Source organism: Dasypus novemcinctus, chromosome 18, assembly GCF_030445035.2.
Source record: "Dasypus novemcinctus isolate mDasNov1 chromosome 18, mDasNov1.1.hap2, whole genome shotgun sequence".
Classification (NCBI taxonomy): Eukaryota; Metazoa; Chordata; class Mammalia; order Cingulata; family Dasypodidae; genus Dasypus; species Dasypus novemcinctus.
The window spans coordinates 85407441-85419919 of NC_080690.1; the positions used below are offsets into that span (position 1 = coordinate 85407441).

The following is a 12479-nucleotide window of genomic DNA, read 5'->3' on the forward strand; positions in this document are numbered from 1 at the left end:
CTCTCCTCTGAGTCTTCAACAATCAGTCCCTGTTAGTAGAGAAGGAGATTGGGACAGTTGTATATCTTTAGCCTCTTGCTGGTTCCCAAGGTATACAATGGCAGGGCGCTGTCCCACCTGGAATGGCTCCTGGGATGAGCTAATTTGTGAGTCAAAAGCTAAGTCAGCCTTAGGCTATGTCTCTCTCTCCCCTTTCCTGGGGAGGTTTGTCCTCAACAATCAGTCCTATCTAGAAGGGAGGGAGATTGTGAGGGTAGATTTTCTCCAGTCTTATGCTGGCTCCCAGGGCAAACCATGGTGTGGTCCCACCCAGCCTTGAAGGGCTGGAGGGACACAGCAGACCAAATTTGTGGGTCAGAAGCTGAGTCAGCCTTACGCTGTGTCCCTCTTTCTCCCCTTTCCTGGGGTGGTAGACTCCTGGAGCACCCTTGTCTGTTGCCACAGGCCCAGGAGACCAAGAATTCTAAAGTGTCTTTAGTGTGTGTCGGGGGGTGCTGGCATCAGGATCCACTGGTTTTAACTCACAATTCTGTCATGGCGATTCCCCTCCTCTGTCCCTCTCTCCTTTGGGCAATGTCTGGCCTTGTCCTGGTACCCTAAACCCTAGAAGATATTTTTATAGGCTATTTCAGTCTGGCCACCAGCTAGTTGTCTTCAATCTCTTTGAATGTGATTGGTTTGTTGAGTTCTTGTATTTCTTGTACAATTAATGTAGGTTTGTGCATTTCTAGGAATTTGTCCATTTCATGTAGATTTTCTAGCTGTTTGGTATACAGTGCTTGTAATACCCTCATATGATCCTTTTTATTTCTGTAGGTTTAGTCATAACTTCCCCCATTTCATTTCTGATTGTATTTATTGCATCTTCTCTCCTTTTCTCTTTGTTAGTCTAACTAGGGGTTTGTCTGTTTCATTGATCTTCTCCAAGAACCTGTAGGTTTTGTTGATTTTCCTTTGCCTATACTCCTAAACCCTTTTTCTAGGCTGTTTCAGCCAGTCCTTTAGCTATTTTTCAGAAGGAGAAGAGAGATCCTTGTCTTTTTAGTCTGCCATTTTCCCAGAAGTCACTTGTGGCTTTCTAATGGCCTTGTACTGGCATTGACACTACTTTCCATACAACCAAACTTCTTGGAGTATTGTCTCAGTCGAAGAGCTGTTTATCTTCAAGCTCTGTACCTCCCCTTTACTCTTATTTTCTTTCTTTTTTTTTTTTTTATTATGTGGACAAATCTGAAGAACTCAGCTGGATGAATTTTCACATATGTGTAAATCTGAGAAACCATCTCCTAGGTCAATAGACAGACTATTTCCAGTGCCTCAGCATTTACTATTGCCGCTTATTGTCAATATCCCCTCCTATCAAGGTTAGCTCTTTAGAGTCTATAGACAGGGGTTAGTTTTGAGTTTTCTTGTATGGCTATTCTCTATCAATAGTATCCATCTTTTTCATCATCCTGTCAGTGAGATATTTTTTCATGGGTTTGTATATAGTAGGATTTGGTTCATTCTTAATTGTTAGAAGTATCTCGTGTGATAAACCACCATTCATTTTTCATTGCCCTCCTGATGACCATTTGAGTTTTCAGCTGCCGAGAATATTCTTACCCATGGTTTTTGGGGATATAAGCACACATTTCTTTAGGGAACATACCTAGCAGTGGACTGGCTGTTTTACTTCATCCTCACAACAATCCTTTAAAGCAGATTCTTAATTTATCGTTAATTTTTAGGAGAGAAAAATAGAAGCTTATGGAATTTGAGTGGATTGTCACAGGTCACAGAGCTAGTGCGGGTGGTGGCTGGAATTTGAATCCGAGGCATGTGTCCTCAGGCCATGAAATTAACCACAGTACTAAACCACAGTACTCTAACTTTGTCAAAATCTTGGTTTATGATACAATATCATATTGGTTCATGAGTAGCCTGTTTTATTCAATTATTATTATTTATTTCATTCATTTCTCTGACAATAATAGACTGACCAACCTCTCCCAAAAATGAGAACATTACTGAATACCCTATATGCCTCTCTCCATGCCCTTTTCCCAGTCCTGTGTCTTCTCCATAGTGATAACATTTTCCCTGAATTATGGGTCTGCTACCCCATTCCTTTTTTGTGAAAAGGTTTTTACACAAAAATTCAATTTCTTTAGTAGATACCATGCTATTCAGATTTTTTGTGTCAATTTTGCTAATGTATCTTTCAAAGAATTTATCTTTTTTAAAAAAGTTGTCAATACTATCAAATCAGAGTATTGTGCAGATTTACTTTAAAAAAAGTTTCATTAAAAAGGTGCCATCCTAGTTTTTTGGCATATGCTTTTTAAATTGTTGTTTTTCACTTGCTGGATCTGTTCATCTTCCTTGTTTCTTTAGGAGGCACCAGTTGCTGAACCCAGGACCTCTGATGTGGGAGGGAGGTGCCTAATTGCTTGAGCTATGTCTGCTTCCTGCTTTGTTGTGTTTCTCATTATTTTTCTCTTCCCACATCTCTTTTGCATCATCTTATTGTGTCAGCTTGCTGCACCTTCCCGTCACATCAGCTTGCTGTCATCTTTAGGAGGCACCAGGGACCTCTGCTCCCTGCTTTGTTGTGTCTCTCATTATATTTTTTCTTCCTGTGTCTGTTGTTGTGTCAGCTTGCTGTGCCTGCCCATCGCACCAGCTCACTGTCTTCTTTAGGAGGCACCGGGATCCGAACCAGCAACCTCCCATGTGATAGGCCGGAACAAAGTTCCCTGAGCCACATTTGCTTCCCTGTTATTTGTTTTGTTTTCTCTTGAGGCATCAGGAACCAAACCCAGGACCTCCCATGTGGGAGGCAGGAGCTCAACTGCTTGAGCCACATCCACCCCCTCATGTATTTTTTTTCTAAGATTTATTTTTATTTTTTATTTATGCCCCCTGCCTTCCAGCTTGCTTGCTGTCTGCTCTCTGTGTCCATTCGCTGTGCATTCTTCTATGTCTGCTTGTTTCCCTTTTGTTGCATCATCTTGCTGCGCCAGCTCTCCGCGGGCGCAGGCTGTCAGCTCTCCACAGGCATGGGCCAGCCTGCCTTCACAAGGAGGCCTTCACATGGATGCAAACCCATGGCCTCCTATGTGGTAGATGGGAGACCAGTCAATTGAGCCACAGCCGCTTCCCTGCAGGGCTACCTCTCATGTGTTCTTGATTTGCATTTCCCACATTACTAAGGAAGTTGAGGGCCTCATTATATATTTTTGGCCAATTTGTATCTTTTCTGAAATGTCAGCTAATAATAATTGCCAATTTTTCTATTCTTTTATTCTTCTGTTCTTCTATTTTCTATTCTACCCTAGAGCTACTATGTCTTCTCTCCCGTATATCAAAGTTCCATATATATGTGAGTCTATCACTGGACTCTCTATTCTTTTTCCATTGCTGATTTGTCTTATTTCTATTCCATTACCATACTGCCTTGTCTATAATTTCAAAATAATTCTGTTACCTGTAGTGTAGGTTCCCTTCCATATTTGTCTTCATGGATATTTTTGATGCTTCACTCATTAATATAAATTCTAGAATCATCAAATTTTATGAGATTTTATATGGCATTGTTTTTAATTTATATATTGATTTGGGCAGAATTGTCAGCTTTATAGTATTTTCCCTGTTTATAGAGATCTTCTTTAATGTCTTCAAGTAAAGTGTTACTATTTTCTCCATCTAGATTATGTCTTTTTTGGTAGTCTTTTTACCTATCTGTTCCTTAGGTATCCTAAACTAAATATGTCCTCCCAGATCCTGTCACTTCTCCCTCATAAGCCCTGTCCTGGGAGTGGCATTGGAAATCACCTAGGAATCTGCTTCCCCTCTGTTCCTGCATGTCTCTGCATTCTCATCAACACTTTCCCTCACGCACTGCAAAGACTGTGCCTTTGTCTGTTCCATTTCCTAAAGACTGTAGTGCCCTTCCCACTCTCTCTCCCTCTGGCAGCTCCTACCTCCCCATTAGGACACAGCTGTTGGGGCACCTCTTCTGGAAAGTGTTCATGATCTCTTCCTGTCTTCTATCAGCTTTGCGGTAGGTGCTTATACCTAGTGTTCTCATATTGCCATGAGATGGTCTCCTTTATAGTAAGCTCACCACACATGATGTTGTTATTACTCTGTATACCAATCCCTGGCCTATACATGAGGAGGGGTCCCCCTTACTCTGTCCTCTCCCCTTGGCTTTTCCTAGAAAGCTGTCAAAAGTCCAAGGATCAGGAAAGAAAGAACTTGCAAACCTGAGTCCAGAGATGTCAAGCACAATAGGCACTCTTTTCATCTTTATTTTCTCATTCAAGTGGTGATTGGGTTTCTTCTATATTGGTATCACTAATCCTCTTGTGTATTGGATTTCTTTCAGGTGACAAAGTAAATCTTGAGATCACAGAGCCTACAGCCTCTGAGCTGCCCTTGACTGAGGGACGCTTCCTCTGGGGGCAGCTAACACAGGGAGCCTTAAAGATCTCCCAATTTGGGCAAGCTGAGGATCACACTGGGCCATTGGAAATTCAGAAAGAACATTTGAGACCAGGGATAGACTCCCAGAAGGCGAAGTTCCCTGGGAAAATGAGCTCTGAACCTGATGGTTTAAGGACAGATGATGGTGTATGTTCAAGGGTTGTTCAAGGACAAGCCTCTCCAGAAGCTTCTCTCCTTAAATGTGACTCACATGGATCACATAAAGAGCCCATGATTCACAAAGAGAAAAATCTCTGTAAATACAAGGAATGTGGGAAAGAATTTAACAAGGGATGCGTCCTTGTTCAACATGAGCAGATTCATTCTGGAGTGAAGCCCTACGAATGCACAGAGTGTGGGAAATCCTTCAGTAAGAGTGCATACCTCCTTCAACACCACATGATCCACACTGGGGAGAAGCCCTATAAATGCACTGAGTGTGGGAAGGCCTTCAACCGCAGATCGCACCTTACACAACACCAGAGGATTCACACTGGAGAGAAGCCTTATAAGTGCAGTGAATGTGGAAAGGCCTTCACCCACCGCTCCACTTTTGTCTTGCATAATCGGAACCACACAGGAGAAAAACCCTTTGTGTGCAAAGAATGTGGGAAAGCCTTTTGTGATGGGCCAGGCTTCATTCAACACTGTATCATCCACACAGGAGAAAATCCCTATAAATGCTTTGCATGTGAGAAGACCTTTAAACATAGGTCATACCTCATGTGGCGCCAGCAGACTCACACTGGGAAGAAGCCCTTTGAATGCAGTGAATGTGGGAAAGCCTTCTGTGAGAGCGCAGCGCTCATACACCACTACATCCACACTGGGGAGAAGTCCTTTGAATGCATGGAGTGTGGGAAGGCCTTCAACCGTCAGTCATACCTCAAGAGGCACCAGCGGATTCACACTGGGGAGAAGCCCTATGTGTGCAGTGAATGTGGAAAGGCCTTCACCCACTATTCCACTTTTGTCTTGCATAAAAGGGCCCATTCTGGAGAAAAACCCTTTGAGTGCAAAGAATGTGGGAAAGCCTTTGGTGATAGGGCTGAACTTATTCGACACTATGTCATCCACACTGGAGAGAAGCCCTTTGAGTGCGTGGAGTGTGGGAAGGCCTTCAACCGCAGTTCACACCTCAGGAGGCACCAGCGGATTCACACTGGAGAAAAGCCCTATGAATGCACCGAGTGTGGCAAAGCCTTTTTTTCAAGCACAAACCTCATTCGACACTCTGTCATCCACACTGGAGAGAAGCCCTATGAATGCACTGAGTGTGGGAAAACTTTTTGTTCAAGCACAAACCTCATTCGACACTCCGTCAACCACACTGGAGAGAAGCCCTATAAGTGCAGTGAATGTGGAAAGGCCTTTAGTCGCAGCTCATCCCTCACTCAGCATCAAAGGATTCATATTAGGAGAAACCCTATCAGTGTTAGAGATTTGGAAAGGCCTTTCCAGAGTGGGCAAACTTCAGCACCTTCTACTGGGAAAAGAGCTTTTACATGTAACTACTGAGGAATATCTTTGGCCAGAGGAGATATTTTATTCAGCATCTGATCATTTATACCAAAGAGAAACACAGCAAGTGCTGACGTGAGAAAACCTCCTGTGGCTGATCATCACTTGTCATCTAATGAGTCATATTAGAAATTGACCCCACCTAGATCCTTATTATACATGTGAGAATTCATCCAGGAGAGAGGCCCAGTGGTTACCGAGTACTTAGGAAAACCTTCAGCCTTATCTTTCTCCTTAATTTATACTGTAAGTTTATCTCAAGATAACCTTATACAAAGGAGACATAAAGGAGAAAATAAAAATTAATGCAAACACAGCTTTTTTCTCAGACTTCCATGATAAGCTTATGATTGTATGTCATTGATTCTTTATTTGAAGGGAGAGGAGTGTTGTTTCTGACACAAAAGGGCCATTTTCTCTTTCTTTTATATATATTCACTGCTGCCAGTATCAGGACTGTTTAGTCAAGGGCACGTTGAAAATATTTACCGAAAGCCTTCTTTGTTCTATAGTATTGTCTCTACCCTTGAGATGCATAAATACAAAAATATGAAGGTTTGTATTGTGAAATATTTTATATTTAGGAGATAAATATACACATACAAATGTCAGTATCTTATTGTACTACTTAAGACTGTTTAAGACTTTGATTTTTTTTTTTTTTAAATCAAATCATTTCTTCATATGGTTTTTTGTTTTGTTTTGCTTTGTTTTTTGAGAAGGAAAAATTGTTTATTGACGGCTGGCCGGACTTGGGAGCTTTCTGTTTCAAACCCGAGCCCAGAACAAGATTTTTGAGTTCCTTTTATACAGAGAGGAAAGGCCAAATAGTTCTTTTGTTTCAGTTCTCAATAGGCTTGAATTAGCTTATATCTTCCACATCCTAGGTAAGCTTTTAGCATGGACTTCATACATTCTAGATAAGCTTTTAGCTCATTTGGTTTGCATTTTCCCTGAATATTTAAAGTTTATACAGTTTGCATTGATAAACTGTTTCCTGGGACTGGAGTCATTGCCATGGTTACCAAGGGCAGGGCTGCAGCCTCTCACCTAAAACGTGACCACATGTTTTGTTCAGGTGAAGAAATTCTTAACCATCATTGGCATTCATATGGTTTTAATCACCTAACTTTCATACTTCTATTTGATCCCAGGCTATTCCTTATTTTCTTTGTGGCAAAGTATTGCTACTGTAGCTGTGTGACCTTCCCAGATAAGTCCCAATTCTTTCCTTTGGGGTTTCTCAGCTTCTTTAATCCTCTATTGAAAGGTTTCTCTAACTCTACTCTGATAGTTTTACAGGTGTTGAATTAGAGATAATACAAATAAAACACATCCAGAATTAAGGATCTTGATAAACTCAAAAACCAACACAGAGAAAAGTTTATTTTTTAATCTTATGAAAGATTCTATTTAGACTTGCTTTAAAATAAAGTACCGAAAGTTTTACAGGCTAGCCAAGAAGTGTATATGTAGTATATGTGGGTTCCATAATTATCACCATGGACTTAGTCCCTTGCTGCCATCTTTAGTCAGGGAATTTTGGAATTCCTCCATAGAATTTTCTTTGAACCTAGTTTTTTAACTGTATGGAATAATAAGTGTTACTACTGATTATATTGCAGAGAAAGATGTAAAAGTAAACATGTACTCACTTTAAACTTTTCTCAAGCCCTTTAAATCAACACGTGGTTTTGCGTTACTGTTGTGGGCAGAGCCATTCCGTATTGCTTTATACCATCTTTTTATTGTGAATGTACTTTTTAAACCTTTTGATGGCATGACTGAGAATACTTCACTAGCACCAGTTCCCAAATATATTTCCTTCTAAAAGTTTTATAGTTTTTACAATTTACATTTAAACCTATGATCCATTTTGAGGTACATTTGTATTACAGTGTGAGGTTTGGACTGTTCCTTTTTTTTTTTGCCTATGGATGTTCAGTTGTTTCAGCACCATTTGTTGAAATGACTGTCCTGCCTCCATTAGTTACTTTTGCCCCTGCTTTGTAAAAAATCAGTGGGACAGGGGAGCAGCTGTAGCTGAATGGCTGAGCATCTGCTTTCCATGTATAAGGTCCTGGGTTCTATCCACTGTACCTCCTTAAAAAAAAAAAAGCCAGGTACTTTATATGTAGAGCTGGTATAGCTTAGTGGTTGAGCATCTGCTTTGTATATACAAGATCCTGGGTTTGATCCCTGAGACCTCAAAAAAAAAAAAAAAAAAATCAGTTGGACAAATTCATATTGGTCTGTTTCTGGTAACTCTATATTGCTCCATTGATTTATATATCAAACTTCTGCCAATACCACACTGTCTTGATTACATCTTAAAATTGAATAAAGTGGTTCTTCCTTCTTTGTTCTTCTTTTAAAATTTTAATTTAGCTATCCTAGTTTCCCTTGACTTTCCATATAAATTTTAGAATGTGCTTATTTATATTCATAAGAAATCTTGCTGGGATTTTTTTCTTTTCTAATGTAAGCATTTAATGCTATAAATTTCCCTCTCAACACTATTTTAGCTCCATCCCACAAATTTCCATATGTTAATTACATTAATTTTGAAACTTCCTTTCTGACCCATGGATTATTTGGATTTTAGAAGCATGTTGTTTAATTACAAGTGTTTGGAGTATTTCCTGTTACTGTTCTGTTACTGATTTCTAGTTTGGTTCACATTTTGTCAGAGCACATGTTCTGTTTGATTTCAACACTTTTAAATTTGTTGAGGGTTGTTTTATGAATGAGTATATATGGTATATCTTGTGTGTTCTGTGGGTGTTTGAAAAAAAGCCTTGTCTTGGCATATTGAGCCTTTTAGCATTATGTAATGTACCTCTTTGCCCCTGTTAATTTTCTTTGCTCTGAAGTATACTTACCTGATATTAATGTAGCCACTTGTAAATTTTTTTACTAATGTTTGAATGGCTTATCTTTTTTTCGTCCTTTTATTTTCAACCTCCCTGTATCGTTATATTTGAAGTAAGTTTCTTGTAGATGCATATATTTAGGTCATTTTTAAAAATTCATTCTGGCAATCTGTCTTTTAATTGGTATACTTAGGCCACTTACATTTAAAGTAATTATTGATGCTAATGCTTAAGTCTGCCATTTTATGATTTTATTTCTGTTTCTTCTGTTTCTTGTTCCTCTGTATTTACTGTTCTTGGAGTCGAACATTTTTTAGAATTTCACTGTGATTTATATATAATAGTGTTTTTGAGTCCATCTTTCAAGCTTTTATGAAGTTGTTTTAGGTATTACAATGAATAACCTCCAAAAATACAAGAAAAAAATTTTTTTTTTAGTTTTAAGGCTGACAAGACAGGATGTAAGAATTATTTAGCATGGAATGCAGCCTCATGTCTGTGGCGTTTAAGGAACAAGAGAATGTGAGGTGCCCACAAGTCTGCCCAGCATATTGGTTATGTGGACATGACAGCTGCTGGTGAGGATAAGAAAGGGTAACAAATATATTCCCCTATAACAAAACACGTTCTCTTATAACAAAACACATATCAATTATTTCTTCTAATGATTCTTCCCGACCTGGTTCTAGTTTGTGTTTGCTTCCAAAAAGAGATGCCATTAAGTGTCCCAATGTAAATGAGTAGTAAAAAGTTGCTGGAGGGCAACTGGATAATTAACTGAATTAATTCACAAATTTTGAAGCAACACCTATTTATAAACATTTATCAATTCAGCTATCAATCTCACCGAAATTTCCATCCTCTACTTCATTATTTTTACTTTCACATTCAGAGTGGATCATGTTATTTAAAAAAAAAAATCTTAAGCAGCAGTTCATGGGCATTTGGAGGGAATCATATCAAGGTGGCAGACTTAACACTTCTCATGTTTGGACTTTGATGGTAGCAAAGCAAAATGACTTTTTCTATTTCACTGCTCAGAGTAAGTCTCTCTCCTAGAATTCTTTCTTAAGAGATTTTTTTTTAAAATTTCTCTTCTCCATCCCCCGTTCCCCCGTCCCCCCGCCCCATCATCTGCTCTGTCCATTTGCTGTGTGTTCTTCTGTGTCTGCTTGTATTCTCATCAGGCATCATTGGGGATCTGTGTCTTTTTTTGTCGTGTCATCTTGCTGTGTCAGTTCTCCATGTGTATGGCTCTGCTCCTGGGTGGGCTGTGGTTTCGCGCAGAGTGGCTCTCCTTGCACAGGGGCCACTCCTTGCATGGGGGCACCTTTATGTGGGGCATCCCTGCGTTGGTCCGCACTCCTTGCGCAGCAGCACTGCACGTGGGCCAGCTCACCATACAAGCCAGGAGGCCCTGGGTATTGAACCCTTGGACCGTCTATATGGTAGGCAGATGTTCTATCTGTTGAGCCACATCCGCTTCCCTCTTAAGAAATTTTATGAGAAAGGAGCAGATGGTTTAGCGCCTGCTTCCCATGTACAAGATCCCGGGTTCGACCCCCAATACCACCTAAAAAAAAAATCCAAGAGACCTGATTTCAGGACTGACTCTGAATCTGCAATTATTTCCCAGGGGTCCTTTGGGCTACATTTTACTCAGAAAAACCATTTCCTTTTAATGGTGCTTTTTGTGAGGACAAACATCCAGAAAACAGCATGGTGGGATTAGGGTAGCTGGCTGTAGCCAGCTAAGTTAATGCCCAAAGGGGAGATTCGTGTAGAGGGATGTTCCCAGATAACCACTGAGGACAAGGAGAAGTAATTGAGCATCCCCCAATCTTGGTTCTCAACCCAACTGTAAGAATTTTTGTTCTTTGCTTGGCTTCAGTAAGCTTCAGATTTCTTATAATATTAGCAACTCAGGGAGGTTTTACTCTCAGGTTTCTGGTTCCTAACAAGTTGATTTTATTTGTTTTTGTTTTTTTTAGTGGTTTTCCGTTATTTAACTGTTCTTGTTCTCTGTGGTAGACTAATACTTTCTGAAGAAGCACCTGGGCTAACTCTTTTTTCCTTTCATGAGTTGATTCTGTAAGAGTTATGGCCTCTGCTAAGCAGGCCCTTTGCCCTTGTACTAAACCAGTGTAAAGTTTATCCACAAATCTTTGTTCTTTATCAGAAAGTCCTTTTATGTGTTCTTTTAAGGTTGTTTGTACACATAATTTTCTCTTTGAACCAAGTGACAGCAGTATCCACTTTGTACAATGGAGTCCAAAAGAATTAAATGGCTGAACAGATGGGATTCCTGATCCACGGTGAGTTCTTGGGTGAAAGATGAAGTGGTAATGTCGGAAAGGTGTTCTTAAAAGGCCTTTTAGGAAATACTGGTGAGGATATTGTAGCAGCATGGAAATATTCATTTTGTTTGTAACTGAAGAAACACTGGATGTTTTTTTGGTTCAATGTGATTTGTTACTTCCCAGCCCGAGACCGCAGAAAATCACAAGTTGATTTTAGAGCAGATTTCCAAACAAATGAAAAAGGCTCCTTTGTATCACAGTCACTATGCACCCTTCATCATATCTATGCCCTTCTCTCTGGCCTCATGCCTCCACTCCTGTTTTCCCTTTGTCTATTCAATCCCTGCATCCCTACAGGGTCACCTCCTCACGTCTCACTGGCACCTTCTCAAGTCATTGGCAATACTGCTCCACCCCTTGGCAGAGGTTTCTGCTTCCAGTTTCCTATTGGGCACCAGCTACCAACAGTCTCAGAGATTTCAACCATGGAACTCAGGAACTATTAATATCTGCTTAGCAAATGGGGCTAGTTTGGGGAATCTATTAACCAAGATTCCCCTGCATGACCAAGATTCCCCACAATGCAGTGGATTCCAGGGACGTGAGTACTGGAGGAACCTCTAAGTGAGGTACCTGCCCAGTTCCTCTCCAGATCTTCCTGAATGTTACCCCTCCCTTCTTTTCAGGATCACTGGCACCTGAACACCCAGTTCTAGGGAGTCCCAGGAAGGAGCCATTGTGCCTCATCTCTTGTTTTCAAGAGTCACCCAAGGCTGATATGAGGGCTGATATGAAGGGGCCTGAAGAAGGGAAGGAACATAGAATAAAGGGACAATATATCATTTTTCAACAGCTTCTGAGGTCCTAAACCAGCCCAGGATCCCAAGCATATGAGTGTCTTTGGCTTTGTATCTGGAAGAGGAAGTGGGAATATCAACTAGGAAGGGATGAAGTAGAGCAAGCTGTGGGGAGTGGAGAGCTCTTGTCCTGATTGAACACCTGAGCTAAGCCTTGTGAATGAAATGGCAGGGCAGAGTGAAGGTTGAGGGAGGGAGAGTGATCAGAGTGAGAGGAAGGTGAACACTTGGGATCCCTACTGTACCTCTCAACTCCAGAATAGGTCTTTCCTTTCTTTCCTGTCAGGTGGGGCTTAACAATGACTTTTTATTGGACATCTGTTGGACAAGGGGAAATTTGACAGTGTATATCTGGCTCAGTTCAAGGAAACCCATCTTCATTTTGGCCACAAAGGATTCAAGTCCCAGTTAGAGAAGGAAGGACAGTGAACAAGCACCAGGATTACAAGGTGGAAACT

At 40.6% G+C, this 12479-nt stretch overlaps 1 protein-coding gene across 1 annotated transcript in view; it reads left to right on the plus strand.

Moving 5' to 3' along the window:
• LOC101415247 (zinc finger protein 850) overlaps nt 1-8915 on the plus strand; it is an 80491-nt gene extending 71576 nt beyond the window's left edge. The window contains 2 exon segments of the mRNA XM_071209017.1: nt 4373-5942; nt 5944-8915. Coding sequence (XP_071065118.1) covers nt 4373-5942; nt 5944-6070 — 1697 coding nt within the window. The 3' untranslated portion in view covers nt 6071-8915.
• Nucleotides 8916-12479: the final 3564 nt, after the last annotated feature.